Genomic DNA, 24,291 nt, shown 5'->3' with positions numbered 1-24,291 from the left:
TTCCCTGTTCTTCCTCTTCGGCTGAAGGAGAAGGCCATCGCGGCGATGACGAATGCGCTACTGTACACGTGTTACCGTTGTCTTAACCGAAAACATTTACACTAAAAATATGTCACATTACGCCGCTTATCTATGTGGCACCTCCCCCCCTCCCACTGCCCCACGCCCTCCATCCCGACGTCCCCTTCCTCTGTTCTCTCACTCACCCCTCGTCCCGCGCACTGCCGTCTGATCTGTCCCGCCGCAACGCCGCAAGCTTGGCTACCGCCTCCGCGTTCTTGTCTTCCTCAACCGCCATCTCGTACAACAGTATCGCTCGATCCGTGTCGCGGGCCACCCCGTCCAACCCGTCCCGCATCATGTCTCCAAGACACACCATTGACTTGCTCTGCTTCCGTTCCTTGATGTCCATCTCAAACAGCTCCACCGCACGTACCGCATTGCGCTCTACCCCTTCCGCTCCGTCCCTCAACATCATCGCAAGATTGCAAGTCGCATTACCGGAATATCCTTTCGCCACTGCACGATCATACAATGCCAAAGCTCGTACTGCGTCACGCTCTACTCCTTCGGGACCTTGTCTCAGCAAATTACCTAGGTACACCATCGCATCGACGTCCTCACCATTCTCGATAGCGCGCTCATACAGCTCCACAGATCGCACCGCGTCACGCTCTACTCCTTCGGCTCCTTGTTCCAGCAAAACACCGAGGTTATTCATCGCATCGACGTCCTCACCCTTCTCGATAGCGCGCTCATACAGCTCCACAGATTGCACTGCGTCACGCTCTACTCCTTCGGCTCCTTGTCTCAGCAAATTACCTAGGTACACCATCGCCTCGACGTCCTCACCCTTCTCGATAGCGCGCTCATACAGTTCCACAGATCGCACTGCGTCACGCTCTACTCCTTCGCCACCTTCTTCGAGCAATTTACCGAGGAACACCATCGCATCGACGTCGTCACCTTCTACGAGCAAAACACCGAGGTTAGACATCGCTGCACTGACTTTGTGCTCTTCGATCGCAGTTTCATACAGAAGTTTCGCTTGTCTAGCGTCACAACCCACCCCTCGTGCCCCTCGCGCGAAAAGACCTCCAAGGTTAATCATGGCGTCTGCGCTTGATTTCACATCCTGACTTCCCGCATATTGTCTCTTTCTCGCACTAGTAAACTGAGGAGCCCCCTGTCTGGCAGTACCCAGCACAATCCAAACTCGTTCTCTTGAAAGTAACGTCGCGTATTCGCTTATCATGCGTTCCAATAAAGCCTTGCCAACAAGATCATACGTCATAATGTCACACTCGGTCACCTCTCCTTCAGAGAAAAAGGCCTCCTTTCCAACATCATCTCCTTTTCCTTTCCTCGACTTCACGTCCCCGCCATTTCCAACGGGCAAGTCCGAAAAATTGGCAAGCGTGTCCAACTGATTCCATTTCCGGGAACACACAATCGCTTTTCGTATCCATGCATGACATTTTCGAACGCTTCCGACTGCGTCTAAGCAAATCGCAACATCGAGCGCTTCTACGAACAAATCCACGATCACTCCATCAAAACTCTGCTCCACCACTAGCTTTTCAAACAAATCAAACAGCTTCTCAAACCCATCGTCACCGCTTGTTGGCGTAGATGTCAAGCTTGTATGCAACTTGGCATGAAAGAACGCTTTGATCATTTGCGCCGCTTGTTTCGAGTTCGATGTCCTCGCCGCATACATCCTTGTCGACCCCGAATCCGACAGAATTCTCACGCATCTGCACAGAGCGCCAAAGTCATTCCTCTCCAGCGCCGCTACCTTGAGCAGAAAAATGGCCCTATCGAAGTTTTCATGTCCTCCGCCAATCAGATCATCCGCCTTACGAATCAAGTCCTTGGTGTCTTCAGTCTGCTTCGACATCGCCGTGCCACTTTCCACAACACTCGTGCCTTCAAGCAGTGCTTCTTTCACAATGAGACACCCATCACGGATCGACTCACGCCTTGCTTCTGCATACCCGACAGAGCATCTCCTTCCCACCATACGGTCGACACTGTAAGTCCCGTTTTTGTTTTTCGAAACAAGGGACCCAGGCTGCCTTGTCACGGCAAACTCCAGCAGCAGCTTCTCACTCTCAACTTCAAGTTTGCAATGCTTCGTTCGGAACGGTTCCCATCCCGCCCACGTTACGAACTCATGCCCACTCTCCCTTATCGCTGAATCCAGAATCCGCAAACCCGAGTCTATGGCGAGTCTCGACCTACGGAATTCCACTGCTTCCATTTCGTGATGCACTTGCCATCGCGTTAGGCCCTCCATGCGCCCCATGGCCGCGTCTCGCCACCACTCCCACTCGAACATCCCCTCTGCACCATTTGCCTCTCGGCGTAACCGTACACTCACTTCATGCACATGCTCGCTTGTGTACTCGAGTCGAACATCAAGCTTAGTCTGTTGCGGGGCGCACATCGCCGTTATTGTCAACTCAACTGTCTTGATCCTGCCCGTCTGGTCTTGTGTCTCTTCCCCGCCTTCCAATAAGAGTCACACAGCTCTCTCCTTGCTTGATATCCACTTCTCCCGCCTCCCTCGACATCCGTTGCTCCTCTTCCACTCCAATCTCATCCTCCATCCTTGTCACTTCGATCGTAGTGAAACTAAACACACAAAACTGGTATGCAAGCCTCCTTCTTCTAACCGCACATGTGTTGCAAATACACCATTACTTTTCGATTCACTATCATCCGTGCATACCTCGTCACCGATCAAACATTCCGCAGTCTCTGTCGTCTTTGGTCCAATACAGCGTCCCTACCAACGTTTATCTCTCTCAACCATAAATCGTACCTGACCCCCGGCCATCAGCGCCAGCCAGCAATCAATCAGTTCCCCGATCTTCGTCACCATTCGGTTCTCACTCGACACCAAATGAAAGCAGGATTCCGGCAGCGGGAACGCACTCAGACTGGCAATGCTTCTCTCCTTCACAATTTCCCCAGTCAACTTCTCCCCGATCCCTGAAATGCTTCTCTCCTCCACAATTTCCCCCGGGAACTTCTCCTCGATCCCCAGCTGCTCCCGCAGATTCTCCATTGCAAAATCATTGTGCGGCAACCGCTCGGGCTCTCTTTCCTCCACCTTGGTGTTCTGGGTTTGGGCCTCCTTCTTTGAACTAACTTCACACCCCATGTTCAGCAAAATCGCCAGCCACTCTACTCTCTCGATATCAAACCCCTCGATTTCTTTCCCAAACGAAACCGGCATGTCCTGCATGATCCCCGATAGTTTCAGAGCGTACGACCTGTACCCCTATTCAGGTGACTCCATCACATTCACCTGTTTTGCATCAAACGGCAAACCGCAGCCTGACTCGGACACTCTTCGCAATAGTTCTGTCTTTGACACAACTGAGTCGTCACCTAGCCGTACGCAACGTCCCAGCCACAGCTGTAATCCAGCCGTGGTCAGCACTCGGCCCACCACGTAGTCCCGTCGATTCTTGTACTGCTGCATATTGTTCAAACCCGACAAATCTTCGTCCGCTTTTGCCGTAACTCGAAACTCCTTCATCCACCCTCCCAGCCCTTGAGCAGCAAACGCTACAGACCACCGCAGCCAAACCTCCTCCGTTTCGAGAGGCACCTGCCTCACTTTCGGCACACTCTCTCCCTCAAAGCACCGCTGCAACACTGTAAGATACACGTATCGGATTGGTATGGACAGTATACGCGCCAGTATCATTATGCGCTGGAGAAAAATGTTGCCACACGATGAGTCCGTCATCATATCCATGTCCCCGAACCGCAGGTAACAACGGGCTTTTCCATGAAAAAGGCGATTCTCGATGAGTTCGTCGCTGAGTAACAATTTATCCGCCATCTCATCCGGAGACAGGACCTTCGTTTCGTCCTGGCCTTCATTCTTTCCCTTTCCTCGCCTACACTTATCTTTCTTCTCTTCGGCACCCAGAAGCTTTTTATCTTTCAACTCATACTCAATCCCCAGCGCGCGCAAAGCTTTAATACTCTTGGAGGCCCACGCCACAAACAAATGAAGCTGCCACAAGCCCCACGCTGTCCGCAAGAAATGCAGCAGCGCAAATAGCAATGCGACAATCGCCGTGAACATTTCCTTGGTATCGTTCTCAAATTGAATCGCTATGTAAAATAAGATGTAAAGAGCTGGGACACCGGTAAGGGCCAGGTTGATGTATCCTGAGTTGCGTACGTCGTGTGCCTTGCGCCACGCCGGCGAGAAAAAGTCGCAGGCGGTCAAGGCTGTCCACGGCAGGAAGGCCGCGATATACGCAAACAGGACGATGTACAAGTTGTCTGCGAGATGGTCCAGCACCATTGTTCAGGATGACGAGTTGGCGACAAAGGAGAAGATGCAATGTGAAGGAGTATATTTTCGAAACGTGTTGGGGGGCAGATGGCGTTTGCGGTCGCTCTTGCTGTGAAACGAGTTGATTTTTTTCGGTAGGCAAGGGGTGGAATGCGTTTAGCTTGCGGAAGATGGGGGAGGCAGGTACGCGAACGGGCCGGCCGTATGGTATACATAAGTTATGTGCGGTGTCGTTTGTCCGTTTTGGTGCACGACTTACCGTAAAGACAGAATCAGGCGCAAAGAGGGCGGTGGCCATTCACGAGGCCACAGAAGAGGTTGATGATGATCTCGAGATGGCAGGCATGCGATCCAACAAGGCGGGCACGGGCACACTTGGATTTCGCCAAGGGATTCAACGAGGGATTGTTGAGATAGGGCTTGTTGAGATAGGGCTTGTGGAGATAGGGCTTACAGTATTTAATTGTCCAATACGACTTCCCCACGACAATCAACATCACCAGATGTTTGGCTCATGTGAGGCATGGGAGCCTTCGCCTGCCTCACATGCACACCGGCGTAAATTTAATTTGATTATCTAAAGTTTATATCTCCCAGCAGCGCCGCCAGTTACGCGCACCAGATTCCACTGTGGAAGACAATCAGTGGCCTATGTAGGCTGCTGTAGACAGCAGGTATGTTTACAAGGGTATGATAAGGTACACATTAAAATACGTATTAAAATCACGGTGCATATCGCGTATGATAAAAAACTTTATTTACAACCAGGGAGAACCCGCCTCGCATCCCTCGCATCTCGCCATCTCCAGCGCGCCGACCCATACCCTAAATTTAAATTACAGTATGTCCAGCGCCGGTACTGTACAGTAGCAAGCTCAGCGTGTCCACTGTCAATCTGGTCCCGAGACAAACAAAGAGAGTTAAGAGAAAAGTACAGACGAGTGTTTTCGATTAACACCGAGTCGACGTTGGCCACCGGTGTCGGAGACTCGCCCGCAACTCTGCCGTCCCGCCCCGTCCTCCTTTGTCCCTATCTTCCTCTCCCCGCTCCTGCTCCAGCTGAAGAAGAAGGCCATCGCGGCGATGATGAATGCACTACTGTACACGTGTTACTGTTGTCTTATAAAATAATAATTACACCGCAAACATTTACACTAAAAATATGTCATTACGCCGCCTATCCATGCGGCACTTTCCTCCCCCACTGCCCACGCCTTCCATCCCGCCTTCCATCCCGCCTTCCATCCCGCCTTCCTCTGTTCTCACTCACCCCTCGTCCCGCGTACTGCCATCTGATCTGTCTCGCCGCAACGCCGCAAGCGTGGCTACCGCCTCCGCGTTCTTGTCTTCCTCGACCGCCATCTCGTACAACAGTATCGCTCCATCCGTATCGCAGGCCACCCCGTCCGCCCCGTCCCGCATCATGTCTCCAAGACACACCATTGACTTGCTCTGCTTCCGTTCCCATGTCCATCTCAAACAGCTCCACCGCACGCACCGCATTGCGCTCCACCCCTTCCGCTCCGTCCCTCAACATCATCGCAAGATTGCAAGTCGCATTACCTGAATTTCCTTTCGCCATTGCACGATCATACAGTGCCACAGCTCGTACTCCATCGCTCTGTACTCCTTCGGCGCCTTGTTTCAGCGAATTACCGAGGTTCACCATCGCATCGGGGTCCTCACCCTTCTCGATAGCGCGCTCGTATAGCTCCATAGCTCGCACCGCGTCACGCTCTACTCCTTCGGCTCTTTGTTTCAGCAAATTACCGAGGTTATACATTGCATTTACGTCCTCACCCTCCTCGATAGCGCGCTCATCAGCTCCATAGCTCGCACCGCGTTACCCTCAATTCCTTCGCCACCTTCTGCAAGCAAAACACCGAGGTTAAACATCGCAGTGACGTCCTCACCCTTCTCGATAGCGCGCTCAAGCAGCTCCATAGATCGCACCGCGTCACGCTCTACTCCTTCGGCACCTTTTGCGAGCAAAAAATCGAGGTGAATCATCGCATCGACGTCCTCACCCTTCTCGATAGCGTGCTTATACAGCTCCACAGATCGCACTGCGTCACGATCTACTCCTTCGGCACCTCTTGCGAGCAAATTACCGAGGTTCACCATTGCATCGACGTCGTCACCCTCCTCGATAGCCCGCTCATATAGCTCCATAGATCGCACCACGTTACCCTCAACTCCTTCGGCGCCTTCTGCGAGCAAATTACGGAGGCTCACCATCGCATCGACGTCTAAAAGGCAAGCCAGGGATATCTGGAAAATGTATGTCGTTTCTTCAGGTGATCGGGTCTACAGTGACCCGGTCACCCCGACTTTATGGCAACCAGAACAAGACTCTGGTGCGCGCCGCTCCGCCGCGCTGATTAATCATTAAATCTACAATGGTACGCCCCCTAAATCATCATCAGCCAACCATCGAGCGATGGCGGCGGTCATAGACCCTTTTCATTGAACTGTTGGCTTTCGACAAATTACAGACCAGAGCCTGCGCTTAACAACGTCGTCATCCTTCTCGATAGCGCGCTCATACAGCTTCATAGATCACACCGCGTTACGCTCTACTGCTTCGGTCCCTTCTGCACGCAAATTACCGAGTTCACCATCGCGCCACAGACTTCATGCTCTTAGCTTGCGGTCTCGAATAGAAGTTTCGCTTGTCCAGTGTCACGACCCACCCCTCGTGCGCCTCGCGTGAAAATAATTGCAAGGCGAATCATGGCGTTTGCGCTTGAATTCACATCCTGACTTCCCGCATATTGTCTCTCTCTCGTACTAGTAAACCGAGGAGCTCCCTGTCCGGCAGTACCCAGCAGTCTAAACTCCTTCTCTTGAAAATAACGTCGCGTATTCGCGTATCATGCGTTCCAGTAAAGCCTTACCAACAAGATCACACGTCATATCATCACACTTGGTCACCTCTCCTTCAGAGAAAAAGGCCTCCTTTCAAACACCATCGCCTTCTGCTTCCCCTGATTTCACATTCCCGCCATTTCCAACGCGCAAGTCCGAAAACTTGGCAAGCATATCCAACTGATTCCATTTCCGGGAACACACAATCACTTTTCGTATCCATGCATGACATTTTCGAAAGCTTCCGGCCACGTCAAACTCAATCGCGTCTCTGAGCGCTTCTACAAACAAATCCAAGATCACTCTAGCACAACTCTGCTCCACCACCAGCTTCGCAAACATTCAAACAGCTTCTCAAACCCATCGTCACCGTTTGTTGACGTAAATGTCAAGCTTGTAAGCAATTTGGCATCAAAGAACGCTTTGATCATTTGCACCGCTTGTCCCGAGTTCGATGTCGGCTCTAAATTCCTCGAAAGCCTCACACATCTGCACAGAGCGTCTATGTCCTCTCCAGTGCCGCTACCTTGAGCAGAATAATGACCCTCCCGAAATTTTCATGTCGTCCGGCAATCAGATTATCCGCCTTACGAATCAAGTCCTTGGTGTCTTCAGTCTGGTTCGACATCGCCGTTCCACTTGCCACAACCCTCGTGCCGCCCGTAAGCAGTGCTTCTCTCACATTGAGCCACCCGTCACGGATCCCCTCACGAATTGCTTCTACATACCCGACAGAGCCATCTCCTTCCCACGATACGGTCAACACTTTTAGTCATGTTCTTGTTTTTCACAGCAAGGGACACAGGCTCCCGTGTCATGGCAAACTGCACCAAAAGTTTCTCACTCTCAACTTCAAGTTTGATAAGCTTTACCAACCATACCCAGATACCGAAGTCATTGAACTCGGTACGAAACAATTTTTAGGCCGTGCTCCTATTAATCAAGCTAAAATAAGGTATTGGCTTCTCAAGGATTATCCTATTTCTGCGTTCAATGTTTCGTTCGAACGATTCTCATACCGCCCACGTCACAAACTCATGCCTGCTCCCCCTTATCGCTGATTCCAGAATCCGCAAACCCAAGTCTTTTGCGAGTCTCGACCTACGGAATTCCACTGCTTTCATTGCGTGACTCCCTTGCCATCACTTTAGGCCCTCCATGCACCTCATCGCCGCTTCTCGCCACCGCTCCCACTCGAAAACCCCCTCTGCATCATTTTCCCCACGACATAACCGTACACTCACTTCATGCACATGCTCGCTAGTGTACTCGAGTCGAACAAGCTTTGTCTGTTGAGGAGCGCACATCGCCGTTATGGTCGACTCAACCGTCTTGATCCTGGCTGTCTCGTCTTGTGCTTGTCCTCGACTTCGAATAAGAGTCACAACAGCACTCTCCTTGCTTGATCTCCACTTCTCCCGCCTCCCTCGACATCCGTTGCTCCTCTTCCACTCCAATCTCATCCTCCATCCTTGCCACTTCGATCGTAGTGAAACTAAACACACAAAACTGGTATGCAAGCCTCCTTCTTCTAACCGCACATGTGTTGCAAATACACCATTACTTTTCGATTCACTATCATCCGTGCATACCTCGTCACCGATCAAACATTCCGCAGTCTCTGTCGTCTTTGGTCCAATACAGCGTCCCTACCAACGTCTATCTCTCTCAACCATAAATCGTACCTGACCCCCAGCCATCAGCGCCAGCCGGAAATCCATCAGCTCCCCGATCTTCGTCACCATTCGATTCTCACCCGACACCAAATGAAAGCACCATTCAGGCAACGGGAACGCACTCTGACTGGCAATGCTTCTCCCATACAAAACTTCCCCAAGGAACGTCTCCCCGATCCCCAGCTGCTCCCGCAGATTCTCCATTGCAAAATCATTGTGCAGCAACGACTCGAACTATATTTCCTCCCGCATCGTGTTCAGGGCCTCCTTTAACATAACTTCATGCCCTATGTTCAGCAAGATCGCCAGCCACTCCACTCTCTCGATATCAAACCCCTCGATTTCTTTTTCAAACGAAACCGGCATCTCCTGCATGATCCCCGATAGTTTCAGAGCGTACGGCCTGTACCCCCTTCCACCTGACTTCATCGCACTTACCTGTCTTGCATCAAACGGCAAACCGCAGCCTGACTCGATCACTCTTCGCAATAGTGTTGGCTTCAACCCAGCTGAGTCCTCACCTAGCCGTACGCAACGTCCCAGCCACAGCTGTAATCCAGCCGTGGTCAGCACTCGGCTCGCCACGTAGTCCCGTCGATTCTTGTACTGCTGCATATTGTTCAAACCCGACAAATCTTCGTCGGCCTTTGCCGCAACTCGAAACTCCTTCATCCACCCTCCCAGCCCTTGAGCAGCAAACGCTACAGACCACCGCAGCCAAACCTCCTCCGGTTCGTAAGGCACCAGACGCACTTTCGGCACTCTCCCTCGCCCAAAGAACCGCTGCAACACTGTATGATACGCGTATTGGATTGGTATGGACAGTATACGCCCCAGTGTCATTATGTGCTGGATGAAAACGTTGCCATGCGATGAGTCCGTCGTCATATCCATGTCCCCGAACTCCAGGTAACAACGGGCTTTTCCATGAAAAACGCGATTCTTGATGAGTTTGTCGCTGACTAACAGCTCATCTGCCATCTTATCCGCAGACAGGACGTCCGTTTCGTCCTGGCCTTCATTCTTGTCGTCTCCTCCACTACGCCTCTCGTCGTTCTCTTCGGCACCCAGAAGTTTTTCAACTTTTAAATCATAATCAATCCCCAACGCCTGCAAAGCTCTAATGCTCTTAGAAGCCCATGCCACAAAGACACGAAGCTGCCACAAGCCCCACGCTGTCCGCAAGAAGTGCTGCAGCGCAAATAGCAATGCGCCAATCGCTGTGAACATTTCCTTGGTATCGTTCTCAATTTGAATGGCAATGTAAAATAAGATGTAAAGAGCTGAGACAACGGTAACGGCCAGGTTGATGTATCCTTCGACGCGTACGTTGCCAGCCTTGCGCCATGCCGGCGAGATAAAGTCGCAAGCGTTCGAGGCGGTCCACGGCAGGAAGGCCGCGATGTAAGCAAACAGGACGACGTAGACGTTGTTTGCGAGATGGCCCAGCGCCATTGTTCAGGATGGCGAGTTGATGACACGGGAAGAGATGTGATGTGAAGGAGTATATTTTCGAAAAGTGTCGGGGAGCAACTGGCTTTTGCGGTCGTTCTTGCTGTGAAAACAGTTAATTTCGCTCGGAAGGCAAGGTGTGAAATGCGTTTCGCCAGCGGAAGGAGGGGGGAGGCGGGTACGTAGTCGTGTGGTATAAATACAAGTTACTTTCCACCGATTCTGGAACAGTACCACCTCTCTTGAACAAAATCGAAATATGAAAATTTTATCCAGAAAAACGGAACTTGTTGAATATGTTGAACAGGCTTGCCCGACACGCCATCTTCACTTTCCCTTGCCCACGCTCACACTGCACTCCACGTCACACGTGTCCAGTTTGCACACTTGTGTGACATTTACACGATTGACACCCGTACAGCCAGCACTGTCCGCGATCCCATCTCACTGTCGGTGAGATGGGACACCGCCGCGGCACCAAAGATAGGACATAGCTAGCGCGCTCCTCTCCAAAGAGGGAGAGAGGCAAGAGATCATCAGAAAGGTAAAACAGACCCCCACATATCGAGTCATCGACACTCTGCCCTGTTCTACGGGTAGCCGAGTAGACCGACGCGCACCTCGCTCTATCCCTCGCCGCGTCTCCGTCCTACGAGACGCGCAGTCGCTGCGGTCCTCCTCCGTCCTACGAGGAGACACGCAGGGACACCAGCAACCACTTCACCCCAACCCGCGCAACACCATCAGAATAAATGCCGCCTTGGACTCCATGAGGCGTTAGAGCATCCCCACCGCGTCGATTATATTGCCGGATAGAAATACAACGTGTACGCTGACCATTCGCCGGTTGCCCGAATTGAATTTTGTGCCTATTCGTCAATCTATTCGTGTGGAATCTATTCGCGTCAACCCCAACGCATATGTTGCAAATCTATCGCTCTATGCCCGCGCAGACAACGGCGAGACGTCACACATCGTCTGCGAAGAGGCGATCGTTCATCGAGACGCCCACCCCTCGCCGTGAATCCCGCGCGGCTGCATGTCTCTCTTTCGCAGCCTGTGCCCTCTTTCCCTCTTCGTCGCGCGCCCTCCCTCGGGTATTGTCCAACTACGCGCTCTCACGAGTTATCATCGCCAATGGACCGGAGAACAGTCCTCGGAAGCGTCCTTCAGTACAGTATATGGACGACAGCGATGGCGATGATGAAAGCATCGTCGCGAGCATGCACAGGTCACGCGCCACCGGAATGCATGCTGCAGCGACGAAGCAGCGGAGGTTCTCGGGCGAGAAGGATGCACAATTGGCCAGAATTCGGCTGACACGCCTGGCACGTGGCATTCTATCGCGGAACCTATTCACCGGATAGAACGTTTTTAGAATCTATCGGCGCTCGGATAGATCCCAAAATTGTTCTATTCGATTTCGGAAAGCGATAGAATTGCGCGGTGGTGTAACCGCGCCCATGCCCGTGGGACTTGGTTATTGTTTCAGAAGCCAAATTGTCTTCCATGCAGGCTCAGCCAATTTGGCATAATGTAGCCGGGCCGCCGCCCGCTTTACTTGGTTTATTGGTTCAGCAGCCGAATATCCTTCCACGCATGTTCTCGTAATTCGGCACAGCATCCTCCTTTGGGAAGGTTTCGCACAGTACAGTAATCAGTCCTCCTTTCTTCTGCTAACAAGCATTTAAGTAGATCCGCCAATAAACCTCGAAGATGGTCTCCATCATCGAAGCACCACCTTTTCCATCAAAGCCAACCTTTTTCTCTTTCGCCCTGCACACCACCAGGTGTGGCAGCACAGGTGGGGTTGAAAATTGTGAGCGGAAATTCTATTGATCAAATAGATGTGCGCGGTGGGGTTGTTCTTAGAAAGTCTTCCTACAGTACGCGAAAAAACTTCGGTAAGAAAACCCCCAAATTTTGATTGTACATTTCATGTAAAAGAGCAAATTTTCAACTTGATTCCTTTATTATTTTGAAATATATCTCAACTTCGGCTTCTGTAGGGAGTGTAAGAACTTGGGTCATTCTGAGATTGAGAGGGGGACAAGGTCAAAATCTTTCGGTGTCAGGGGGGGACACATGATATTGTATCGATACAGTAGGAGACAGGTGCATTTTGTTTCGATTGTAGGGGGGGACGTAAAAAATCGACCCAAATAGGAGGGGGAATTTGGATTTCGAACTCGCACTTTTCGCGGAGTTGTTACAATGGTAGGGGGACTCTGATTTCTTGATCATTTTGGGGGGGGACTAAAAATGCCTTGCTTGTGTGGACACGTGGTCCGATGACCCCCTCGCCTTTACTCGTCGTCGCGATATTCTACTATATATATATTCTCTCTAATGACAGGCTGTCCTGTGCGGTCAGACACGGCCGAATGCACTTTTGCTACACCTCGCAAATGAAAGCTGTAGCGCAATCGCGCGCACCACTCCAGCGGTATGCAACAGGGCCATGAGAATCCTTCGAATAGGTTTCTGACAAATGGCAAAGTGAACCGAAGGCACCGTGGCAGCCAACGGAGGAGGCTTCAGTGGTTACCCGGATATTAGGGGTACCTGTATAACGCCGAGCGACGTTTTACATCACGAGCGCCGCGCACTAGAGGCCTTGTGCAACCGCGGTTGCACTGCGGCTATCCCAATGGCGTACCAGCCGCCGATACAGGCAGCCTACAGTGAGTAGTGCGTTCCGCTGTTGGTACGGACCGTCTCTGCACGACAGTAGTGCGTGAAAGGGAGAGATGCTCCGCGCCCCTTTCCAGAAGCCCCGACCGAATTGGCTGAGTCGGAATTAGCAGCCAGTGCCTGTGGGCCTCTGGAAGGGGTAAGGAGAGAAAGGTGAAAAAGGGATTAAAGGCAGCGCTCTCCGGGAGGGAAGAGGACCCCGGCAGAGCGACATCGCCATTCTGTGTTTTTGCCTAAGTTTGTAGAGAGACGAGCACGTTTAGGAGACGACCCCGCGGGCAGTGATCCCAGATCAGTTCCCTTCGTCTCCTCGCAGCTTCCCTAAGCGCTTTCGTTTTTTTGTGACCTGTCACAGTAATTACTTGCGCAATATCGGAAACGATCAAGTGTTAGCGTGACGAAGGAAAAAGTGAAGATGACGAACGTGAGGAAACCATCATCCACTTCAGATGGAACCGTGCGGCAAACCATCATTACCAACTTGGAGGCGCCACGCCTGGAAGGAGTGGCGACCAAGTATTTTACAGCATTCTTGAAGAAGAGAGAGCTTTACGAGAAACAGCTTGCTGAGAAAAATCGTGAGCCCGGTGTTCACATAACCCCGACGTCCTATTGTGCTTCGATCGACGACTCTTATCTTCGAATTTTCTTGACCGCCGAGTGGATTAAGGCGGAATCCCTGGAAGCCATTTCAGAGGAACAGATCAGAGAATGCGTAAAAGAGAAGGCTTCCTATAAACTCGAGGAGTATGAGCTTGACCGCATTGACAATCTTGTCAAGGATGTGAAGATGGACATGTCTCTCAAAGAAGCGGAGGATCGGGTCTGGAGTCTGCATCTTCGTTATCTAGAGGTCTTACAGGCGGCCGGACTGGCTGATTTACCAACCAGGAAGCCTCATATTTCAATCAAACACATCCTCAAGCGCATCAAGCCGTTTCGTCTGCGCAGCCGCATTCGATCAATTCTACAGTGGCGCAAGGATGAAGACTTTGGCAAGAAGGACTTTGGCGATTTCATGCGCGTGTTGGCCGAGCAGGCAAAGACCCTCGAGATGTAGCAGGTATCCCGTGAGCAGCAAATGGCCTCGAGCAGCGACTCGGACCGCTCTTCCGAGGAATCGAGCGGAAAGCACGATAAGCGTCATCGGGGTACAAATAAAGGCAAGAAAAGCCGTCGTGGCCAACGTGGCGACGCCAAGCGTGACGTCAGCTCGGGCCAGGATAAACACCCCAAGGACAGCCTGTCGGGCACTGAAAGCAAGAAATGTAGGAGTTTTGCTCCGAAGTGCTTCAACCCGGCTTGTGACAGGTATCATTTTATAGATGATTGCCCCATCTCGTCGGACGAGCAGAGGCGCAGGTACAAGGATGAATACCGTGGGCGTAAACAGCGAAAGATGAGGTTTGATACGAGGTCCGGGTCGGCCGACAGGCAGAATGGTCAACGCAAAGGTAGTGTCCGTCGCATCGGCCCAGATGCCATAGACTCCCATTCGTCTTTGTTCATTGCTAATTTCATCGACGGTGCCGTCGAGAGTGTGATTATGGCCGACCAAGGGTCGGACGGGAACGTCATGCCTCCGGCTGTTTTTGACATGATCGCTGAGGCGGCCCCCAATTTGCACGTCGCCTCTTTGGTGCCGCCGCATACATACTCTTTCCTGGATCAGGACAGGGGGCTGACATGTCGCCGGAGTATGACAGCAGATGTACACGTCTGCATCAGGCACGGGGTCAAGTTGGTCCTCCGAAACATCACCTGGAAGGTCAGCGACCAGCCCGCTGAGTGCGTCATCATTGGTCGAGAGGTTCTCCAGGCAATTGTTTGTGACAACAAGGCCATGCTTCAGGCCGCGTGCGACAAGCACGATGGCGTCATAAATGTCCCACGAGCACTGGCAGTCGACGCCGACAGTCGCCGTCCGGCAGATGGCCGAATCTCTGCCATTATGAGTCAGAATCATGGCACATATCACAGTCAGGACGGAGCTGAGGAGGATGACCTTGATGGCACTGGGGTCTACATAGATCTCGGTGACGACCCGGAGGAAGACCTAGATGCAGCCTTGGAACAGGCTGTCCAAAACGCCCGGGAACAAGGCATTTCCGAGAGTAGGACTGCTGTCCTCCGAAAGATCGTGACGGAGAACCGGTCGGTTTTCGACTGAGGCTGGGGAAATCCGACCCAGCGCGAGTGCCGCCTATGAAGGTACAACTGTTACCAAACAAGAGGCCGGTGAAGGTGAAAGCTAGGCGTTATCCTACGCATCAGCGTGCCTTCTTAAACGAGTATGTCAAGAAGCTCGTCGAAATGGGATTCCTCATCCCGAATCCCGATGCGGAGTGGCAGGCCGCTCCGCTACTGGTCCTGAAGCCTGGTTCAAAGGCCCAGCTCCGCCTCGCCATCGACCTCAGACCGGTCAATGCAGCTACAGTCAAGCAGGCGTGGCCCATGCCACACCTGGACTCCGAGGTGCAGGACTTTGCGAACAGCAAGTTTTTCGCAACGCTAGATTTCTGCTCTGGCTATTGGCAACTCCCCGTTCACCCAGACTCGTACAGTGCGTGCGGCATTGTTTGCCCAAATGGTACTTACTCATCAACGCGCGCCCTCCCCGGGCTAACTAATGCCACATCGTATTTCCAGTCCACCATCGAGCCCCTTTTTCAGGAATTGAGACCTAACATGAAGGCCTGGTTGGACGACTTTAATCTTCATACACAGAGTGAGGCTGAACTACTGCGCTGCCTGCGGCGTTTCTTCGAGATATGCAAGGAACGCAACCTTTTTCTCTCGGCACGCATGTGTAAGTTTTTCGCTCGTGAGATAAAGTGGTGTGGGCGTATAGTGAGCGGGAACGGTTACTGTATGGACCCAGCGCGGGTCGAGGGCCTACGGAACATGTGCACGCCCGAAACTGCTGATGAGTTGTGTCAGTTCGTCCACTGCTGCCGGTGAATGGCGGTGTCCATCCCTGATTTTGCCCGCCGCGTGGCTCCGCTGGTGGACATTTTGGAAGAGGCTTACCTCGTAACTGGAAGACGCACGAAGCGCTCCATACGGGGCCTGTCGTTGCGAAAACTATCCTGGGGCGCCGTTCATGAATCTGCGTTTCGTGAATTGCAGAACAGCATTCGCAACGCCGTGCAGCTGATGTACCCGAAGACTGGTAAAGTCATATGTGTCTACACGGACGCATCGCAGCGATTTTGGTCTGGTGTGGTGACACAGACTGATCCCAAGCAGCTACGGCTTCCGGTAGAGGAACAGAAACATGAGCCTCTGGCCTTCTTGGGGGCTGGTTTTAGGGTGCAGAGCTAAATTGGAGTACCTTCGAGCAGGAAGGTTATGCTATATTCCAGACTTTTGACAAGGGTGAGTACCTTTTCCTCAGTGACCAGCCTGTGCATGTGTTCACTGATCATCGCAATTTACTTTTTTTATTTGCTCCTCTGGCTTTGGAGCCCGCTCTAGGGCGCCACGTGATATCCAAGGTCCAGCGATGGGCGCTTTTTCTGTCGCGATTTGACTACTCGATCGAGCACATCGAGGGAAAGAAGAACGTTTTTGCAGACATGCTGACCCGTTGGACTAAGGGATATCGGGTCGCGAGACTGGCGACACGCAGAGTCTGTAGCCTTTTCGTGACTGCCGAGCAGATCGTGCCGTCGCCGAGTGATATTTCGTGGCCGGATCAAGCGGTCCTACGTGCGTCGCAGCAGCGCGCTCCCTGCTAACTGAAGAGGCTGACGATGGGGAAAGACGGATTGCTGAAGAAGGACGGACGCACATGGATCCCGGCTGAGGACACAGAACTCAAAACGAAGCTGCTCGTACTATCACATTGTGGCTCCATGGGGCATCGGGGCCAGGATGCCACGGAGAGCGTTCTGCGTGAAGATTTTGTGTGGGAACGTATGAGTCACGACGTCGCCGCATTTTTGCGCGGTTGCCTGCATTGCATGTTCACAAAGACAGGAGAGATAGTGCCGCGGTCTTTTGGTCACGGGCTTCATGGAGATAGACCGAACGAAGTCATGCATATGGACTTCCTTTTCATGGGGGCAAGTAGCAGCAGCGTCAAGTACCTCCTCGTGATCAGGGACGACTTGTCATCCTACGTGTGGCTATGGCCGGCTGCGGCCGCCACAAGCGATGCAGCGGCTGAGGCGTTGGCTACCTGGATCGCTGTGTTTGGTTCCATGGAATGGTTGGTGTCAGACCAAGGTCCGCATTTCAAGTGCCGACTCGTGCGCGATCTGACAGAGGAGCTCAAGATGGGCCACCATTTCACAACAGCGTATTCCCCCTGGGCCAATGAGTCCGTTGAACGCGTCTGTCGAGAGGTTCTGCGAGCCTGCAAGGACGTGCTTCATGAGTTTCGTTTAGCACAGAAGGACTGGCCCGCTGTCACAGAATGCGTTCAGTCGGTTCTAAATCAGTCCCTTTCTCAAACGTCTTGGCCTGAGAGACCCGTCGCATTCCGGAGTCTATCGCACACCGCTGGAGGTGTTCACCTCACATCTCCCCACGAAGCCGTTACTGCGTGCGTTGCCCCTCGAAAAATATGGAGAAGTACCCGCGGTATCCGAGGTTCGTGCTAGGCAACTAATCAATATTGACGAAACCCAAGGCGCTCTGGAAGCCATGCACCGCGATGTTGGAGAACGGGTGACCGCCGCTCGCGCTAGGGCTGTATCCCAGCACACCGCCGGAACGAATGTTTTACCGGCTAACTTTGAAGTTGGAGATTTCGTCCTGGTTCGCCGCGCTCAGAAAAAAGGGCATAAACTACAATTCGTGTGGCGTGGACCTCGAAGGGTAGCGTCCGTCGAATCCGACTGGGTCTACGTGGTCAAGAATCTCTTGAATGGAAAGCGTGAGACAGTGCACGCAAGACGTCTCACGATGTATTGCTCTGGTTTTGACGGAAAACCTGTTGATCCCAATCTCCTTCGTGCAGTGGAACACTCCGAAACGACGTATCAGGATGCCAAAGCTCTCCGAGATATTCGTGAGACAGGCAATGGCCTAGAAATACTTGTCGAGTGGCAGGGACTACCTGATCAGGTAGATCTCACGTAGGAGCCGCTGTTGCAGGTTTATGAGGACCTTTCAGGATTTTTGGAAGACTTCCTGAATTCCTCGGCCAAACGCAAGCTGAAACAAAAAGCGCTCGGCTTATGCTGGCTGAACTAAAGTTCTTGTTTTCGTTGCATTGATTTCGCTGTACGCTCCGGTTCTACAGTACAACCACTCTCCCATCCGCCAACTGCACACTTCATGGGGAACTATAACGCCGAGCGACGTTTTACATCACGAGCGCCGCGCACTAGAGGCCTTGTGCAACCGCGGTTGCACTGCAGCTATCCGAATGGCGTACCAGCCGCCGATACATGCGGCCTACAGTGAGTAGTGCGTTCCGCTGTTGGTACGGACCGTCTCTGCACGACAGTAGTGCGTGAAAGGGAGAGATGCTCCGCGCCCCTTTCCAGAAGCCCCGACCGAATTGGCTGAGTCGGAATTAGCAGCCAGTGCCTGTGGGCCTCTGGAAGGGGTAAGGAGAGAAAGGTGAGAAAGGGATTAAAGGCAGCGCTCTCCGGGAGGGAAGAGGACCCCGGCAGAGCGACATCGCCATTCTGTGTTTTTGCCTAAGTTCGTAGAGAGACGAGCACGTTTAAGAGACGACCCCGCGGGCAGTGATCCCAGATCAGTTCCCTTCGTCTCCTCGCAGCTTCCCTAAGCGCTTTCGTTTTTTTGTGACCTGTCACACCTGGTGAAATTAGTGACCGAGATAGAAGAGTACTTAGACGAGTTGTCTTCGCTGTCACTTGACGTTTGACTCCGAGGTAGAGTTCCTTGTTTAGCTTTCACGCAGCGCGCCTCACCATGGAAACCATTCTAAATGCAGTGACCCCGAGGATCTCCTCGCAAATTTCTACTCTGTGAGCTGGCGGGAGGTGTTTGCACCGTGATGGGTGGCCGCAGTTCCCAGCGGAATAGTGCTGCTGATCTCCTGTTTCAGAGATGCGGAGGAGGGATTTGGTCCACTGCCGTCCGGATGGAATTCAGATCAAGACCTCCGGTTTCCCGCCTCGTCAAGTGGCTACGAAAAGCCTACCGTAATGGAGACACGCCCGATTGCTCCTGGTACGAGCGCATTTCACGAGTCTGGGAAAGTCGCGAGACTGACTTCGAAGGCGCTGAGTCTGTAGGGAGGTTTTTATCGCTGGATAGTGACATACATAGTACCCAAGAAGTGGAATTGGAGAATCTTTGCCAGGCTTTCGACTCAGGGGTGCGCGTCATCCGTCCGCTCTGTAGTATAATCACCCCCAACGACGAGGGGGGTGAGTACTGACAGTTCGGAAAGACCCCGATCGGCGAGAAGACAGAAGCACGGCCCACCCACGGTACCGAGCACGGGCTCGAGATAGCGGTGGTAGAGCGGGATCGGGGAGGACGCGCGCACGCGCCAGCGGTTCTACGCCTCGACGCCCCGGAGCGGTACTGGGTGACGATCCAGTACCGACGGGCGGAGGTGGAGCCGGCTCGTGGGCGTGCTACGCGCGTCCTCAACCCGTGCGCGGTGCAACTCCTAGGTAAAACGGACGGAAGTACCTAAAAGTAAGCGGGCGGACCAAGGTGGAGGATCCTTGACAAGTCCGTCCTTGTCGTCCTCCACCGCCGGCGGTCCGCTCATATTTAATGTACATTGTAGTCTATCATAACTCTACAGTAGTGCCGGTCGACCGACACTGTAACGCTGTCAGCCGTCGGGGCTGACAGTCCACGTGTAGTACGCGTCCCGTACACGTGGAGGACACGTGTGTGCGCGCGTAGCTGTAAAGCTCGTGCCTTACTGTCGCTGATCTAATCCTAATCTAATTTCCGAACTTCCATTTGGGGTTATACCACATCACCCCCCTCTCAAGGGTGAACGTCCGCGTTCACTCCTGGGCTTGTAGAGCGTGTTCCTTCTCTTCCGCCTGTCCTGTCGCGACGGTGGTCACACTCGCTCGTGTCCCTCCGTGGTGACCTGTGCCCCCTTCACTCCCCGTGTCGCTGCTCTCGCTTTGCCCGTGTGGCTCGCCGCTTTCCACTTGTTCGCTTCCCTGCCGCTCCCATTTGCTCGTCCAGCACCGTCCTCTTCGCTCGACTCTCCGCGTCCCCTGGTATAGGCATGGGCGACCCAACTCCGGGCCCATCTCCGCCGCCGTTGCCGTTGCCGCCGCTTGTCGTCGCGGCGGCCGTGCCCGGACCTCCGGCCGTGACCTCTGCTCCTGTGGTATTGGCGGGGTCGCCGTCGACCGTCGTGGCGTCCGGCGGTACCGAGAGCGTCGCAGAGACTACGACACGCCCGCCTTTTCAAAGGACGAGGAGCCGGTCGTCTACTGTCTCTGTCGAGCTCGTGACCCCGGCCTCAGATTCCGGGAGACCCGTCCTGTCTTTTCGGCCTGCCCAAGCGTCGTCCGCTGGTGGTGCTGTACGTCCTGCTACAGCGGGCGCGATTGCGCGGGACACGGCTGCTGCGCCAGTGCCAGCGGCCCTAGGTTCGGAGGGAACCGCTCGTCCGACTCGCCGGTCTCCAGCACGGTCGACCATGCCCTATCCCAGGGCAACAGCTGTTGCCGACGTGGGAAATGGGGAGGGCGAGTCCACGACCCAGTGGTTGGGGTCGCCATCGGTAGACCTAGCGCTGCTTCCCGTCAGCGACCTCCAGTACCCGTGGCGGCGTCAGGGTCGCTCGGGGGTGGCTATCGAGGAGGTGGTGGCGCGGGCATGGCTTCGACCGGACTTAGCCCGTGTCCTGAAGGTCTACGAGACTGGTGGCGCCGAGGAGGCGTCCGCGTCCTTGAATCGGCTGATGGAGGAGGGCGGCGGTTCCGGATACCAGCTGCCCGACGAGTTGCCCGGCGATCGTTCGTTTGCGTACAGTGTCGCCGAGGTGACGTACGTGGACCGGATGGGTTCGTACCTGGCCGGTCCGGGGCAGTTCGATCCGCGACGATTCTTACTACCCGAAGTGTCCGCGCTGTACGTCTCCCCTCGCCCGTTCGCGTACACACAGCCGTTGGTCGCTCTGCAGAAATCGTCCTGTTCCCTTATGCGCCTTCATGGAGTGGGATTCGCCCATTACGATTGGGCTGCGTATCGGGGGAGGGATGAGACTGACGGCCGTGTCGTTCGTTCGGCGTCTTTTGCGTCTGGATTGTCGTCCGAGGATTTCCCCCCGCTCCCCCTCGACGTAGTGGACGCTTTTCCCTCCTTGGGCATACATCCGCTACTGCCTCCCGTGTTGAAACATTTCGGTTATGCCTGCGCGGATCGGCAGCACCCAGCCCACTCACGGCTCGCGTACAATTACCGACGCGAGTGGGCGTGGTCCGTGTGCTGCGGCTTTATGGCTGAGGTGCATGCGCACGCGCGGGTGTTTCTCCAGCCGGGCCCAGTCATCACGTTCGTGGGGCGGGTCGCGTCCACTCTTCCGGAGGTGGCCCGTCACCCTTCGGAGCACGGCTCGGGTCATGTCCCGTGGACGTTTGGTCACGCGGTTGCGCTCATGTCTCGCGCCGGGGAAGTCAGCGCGCGTCACCATCGGGCGTGGCTAGACTACACCACGGGGACACGGAGCTCCTACCTCTCGTACGAACCGACCGGTGATGCTTTTTTCGCGCGCTCCTCCCCAAATCCCCCGGTCGTCGGGAATACGGGGAAGAGGGGAGGCGTCGGTTCCGAAAGCCGACGTGGCCGACGAAAGCGCTACAAGGACCTCGATGCGGTGGGCCCGGATCTCGTTGGCTCCGTCCCGAATCCCTTTCCTGTGACCCCCTTTTCCAATACTCACGGGTCCTCAGAGGGCGTCACGCCCACGCAAGTCGTACTCCTTGTCTCGCCTCTTGACTTAGTGAGGCAAGAACCTGCCCATGCGCGCGTCGTGCGCGCCCTCGTACTCCCCCAGGAGGAGCTGGCAGCCATTCCCGAATTAAGGCGAGCTCTGGGTGCGGCCATCCATCGTTCGTGGACCGTGGGTGGGGTTATCAGCACCCTAGGGGCCTGGTTTCTGGCTCGGAGCGACGAGGCGCGGGGCCTTCGTCGCGACTTGCAGGCGAGGACGGCGGAACTACAGCGGTTACATTACGAGTTGTCGTCCTTGCGGGCGGCGTACGAACGCGCGCGGCACGACCTTGAGCGCTACCGGCGCGAGCGCAATAGTCTTCGTGCGTCTCGGTCAATGCCCTCGCCAGCGGGGAGTGCTTTTCTTCGCGGTCCGATCGCGCCCGTAGTCCGCGACCGGTATGCGAACTACGGGACCGACCCTCCTTCGTCTCGGGGTTACGATCTTCGCGACGAGACGGCGCGCGTCGACGCCCAGGACGTCCGCCTCGCGATGCCCAGCCTCACGGAGGTGGACGTCGAAGCCCCTCCGTATCCGGGGTACTGTCCTCCGTATTACTACGAATCGGGGTCCCGCGTGACCCCGAATGACGCTAACCGCTTACCGCTCGGATGGCTAGTCCACTACGCGGCCGCGGGCCTCCGTCGATAAGAGAGACAGAGGTAGGGTAAGGACTGTCTTGGCCTCTTGCCACAGTAAACGCAATTGTCCTCGTGCTGACGCGTGCGCTTGCGCGCCCCCTCTCCCGCCTTCCTTCGAGCCGCGGGAGGGTCCGGCGACGCTCCGCTGATGATCCCTCGCCGTGTGTCGTGGACCGAGAGCGGCGTAGGCGTCCGCGGTGAGCTCCTCATTCGTGGCTGCTCACGGCTCGTTCCCGGAGATAGGGGACGAGGTCCGTCGTAGACTCCAGGACAGGGGGCGTGTCGTCATTGGTGTCCTCGATCTTCGAAGCGGGCCGGCCCGACAGGACTCGTGACAGAACGGACCGTCAGGCATGAAGGGGCACGGCGTGCGCCAGTTTGTCTCCATGGTGCCTCTCGCTGTAGGGGCGAGGGCAGGCCGCGCAGCGCGCATTCTTCTCAATACCTCCCGCCGTCCGTGGCGAGGGCGCCGCGCACGACGACGCGCGACGACGATCCTTATGTTTGCTGGCCCTCGCCGCCGATGGCGAGGGCACGGCGCGAGATGACGCACGGCGACGTTGCTTATGTTTGCCGGCCCTCGCCGCCGATGGCGAGGGCACGGCGCGAGACGACGCACGGCGAAGTTGCTTATGTTTGCCGGCCCTCGCCGCCGATGGCGAGGGCGCGGCGCGCGACCTTCGCGCTGCGGTGCGGCGGAAGTCCTCGTGGCAGCGCCTGGGCCTCGAAAGCTCGGCCCGCGGCGCTCCCCGAGGACTTTTTCCGGCGCTCCTCGCGCTCCGGCTTCTTGCCCGCGCACGCGCCTTGCCATCGGGGGGAGGGCGTGGACGTACTTATTCTTCTTTGTGCGTGCCCTCCCCGCTCTCGCCGTCTGTGACGGGAGCGCGAGCCCTCGGCAAATTTCTTTACCCGGCGCCCTTCGTTATCGGTTGCGAGGGCGCGTGCGGCGGTCGTCCTTCTTGAGGCCTCTCGCCGTCGGCGGCGAGGGCGTGCGCGGCGGGGTATGTCTGAGGCCCCGCGCCCCTCGCCCTTCGGGGGCGAGGGCGCAGTGCCGAACGGAGGTCTTTACCTGTCGCGCGTCCCTCGCCACTCGGGGCAAGGGCGCGCGCGTAGCGGACGCTCTTGTTCCGTGCTCTTGCCGCTCGGGGGCGCGTATGGTGTCGCGGTGTCCGTCCGGTATTCGGACCGGGGGCGGACGTGTGTACCCATGGGGCGGCGTCGTTCACCTTGTTACCGGTCGTCGGTGGAGGTGCTATCGTGCCCATGCGCGCAAGGCACGTGCCAGTGTAATTTCCTCCCCTTAATTATTTTTTGCTAATTTCGCAGGCTGGGGGAGGCGGTGATTTGGTGACGGCGCGAGCGTGGTTGGCGCGTGTCGTGCATCGCCGAGCGCCGCTCACGTGTAACGTTCTCCTCTTCTCGTCATTTTCCGTATCATGAGGCACGCGTCGGTGGCTGTTTCGAGGTGTCTCGAGTCCGTGGGGGTATATCACTGACCCTCCGATCGGGTTGCTCTCGCCCGATCCCCCTTTGGCAACTGTCTTGTGGCGCGCTCCACCGAATGCGGCCCTATGCTGCATAACCTCCGTCTGCGTGTCTCGCACGTCTCCTCGTACACTGCGCACAGCGACCAGACGATGATCCGGTCTTCCGCAGGGTGGACCGGCTCGCCTGCGGGTTGACGGCCCTGGTGAGACCAGGGCATCCCGCACCTTGCCGGCGGTTCGGCGGGTG

At 55.0% G+C, this 24,291-nt stretch overlaps 6 protein-coding genes; 2 read left to right on the top strand and 4 right to left on the bottom strand.

Annotated features, from left to right (window-relative positions):
* Nucleotides 1–67: 67 nt before the first annotated feature.
* On the bottom strand, nt 68–358 carry CHC_T00004771001 (hypothetical protein). XM_005716095.1 is given in 2 exon segments: nt 68–202; nt 203–358. The coding sequence occupies 1 exon segment, from the start codon at nt 356–358 to the stop codon at nt 203–205; it is 156 nt and encodes a 51-aa protein (XP_005716152.1). The 3' UTR covers nt 68–202.
* A 2,325-nt stretch (nt 359–2,683) lies between these two features.
* CHC_T00004770001 (hypothetical protein) lies at nt 2,684–3,001 on the top strand. The gene has a single exon (XM_005716094.1). It carries the CDS (start codon nt 2,684–2,686, stop codon nt 2,999–3,001), a length of 318 nt encoding a protein of 105 aa, XP_005716151.1.
* A 1-nt stretch (nt 3,002) lies between these two features.
* CHC_T00004769001 (hypothetical protein) lies at nt 3,003–3,467 on the top strand. Its single transcript, XM_005716093.1, has one exon. The coding sequence runs from the start codon at nt 3,003–3,005 to the stop codon at nt 3,465–3,467; it is 465 nt and encodes a 154-aa protein (XP_005716150.1).
* A 657-nt stretch (nt 3,468–4,124) lies between these two features.
* On the bottom strand, nt 4,125–4,622 carry CHC_T00004768001 (hypothetical protein). Its single transcript, XM_005716092.1, has one exon. It carries the CDS (start codon nt 4,620–4,622, stop codon nt 4,125–4,127), a length of 498 nt encoding a protein of 165 aa, XP_005716149.1.
* A 1,490-nt stretch (nt 4,623–6,112) lies between these two features.
* Nucleotides 6,113–6,448, bottom strand: CHC_T00008820001 (Sel1-repeat containing protein). The gene has a single exon (XM_005716091.1). The coding sequence runs from the start codon at nt 6,446–6,448 to the stop codon at nt 6,113–6,115; it is 336 nt and encodes a 111-aa protein (XP_005716148.1).
* Nucleotides 6,449–12,375: 5,927 nt separating this feature from the next.
* Nucleotides 12,376–12,564, bottom strand: CHC_T00004767001 (hypothetical protein). The gene has a single exon (XM_005716090.1). It carries the CDS (start codon nt 12,562–12,564, stop codon nt 12,376–12,378), a length of 189 nt encoding a protein of 62 aa, XP_005716147.1.
* Nucleotides 12,565–24,291: the final 11,727 nt, after the last annotated feature.

Source organism: Chondrus crispus, genomic scaffold, assembly GCF_000350225.1.
Source record: "Chondrus crispus Stackhouse genomic scaffold, scaffold_248, whole genome shotgun sequence".
Classification (NCBI taxonomy): Eukaryota; Rhodophyta; class Florideophyceae; order Gigartinales; family Gigartinaceae; genus Chondrus; species Chondrus crispus.
This window is presented reverse-complemented; position numbering and strand designations above follow the sequence as displayed.

Coding starts and splice junctions, on each gene's coding strand:
- CHC_T00004768001 (XM_005716092.1), bottom strand. CDS start 4,622: ATGGCCACCGCCCTCTTTGCGCCTGATTCTGTCTTTACGGTAAGTCGT.
- CHC_T00004767001 (XM_005716090.1), bottom strand. CDS start 12,564: ATGATCAAGAAATCAGAGTCCCCCTACCATTGTAACAACTCCGCGAAA.
- CHC_T00004769001 (XM_005716093.1), top strand. CDS start 3,003: ATGCTTCTCTCCTCCACAATTTCCCCCGGGAACTTCTCCTCGATCCCC.
- CHC_T00004771001 (XM_005716095.1), bottom strand. CDS start 358: ATGCGGGACGGGTTGGACGGGGTGGCCCGCGACACGGATCGAGCGATA.
- CHC_T00008820001 (XM_005716091.1), bottom strand. CDS start 6,448: ATGGTGAACCTCGGTAATTTGCTCGCAAGAGGTGCCGAAGGAGTAGAT.
- CHC_T00004770001 (XM_005716094.1), top strand. CDS start 2,684: ATGTGTTGCAAATACACCATTACTTTTCGATTCACTATCATCCGTGCA.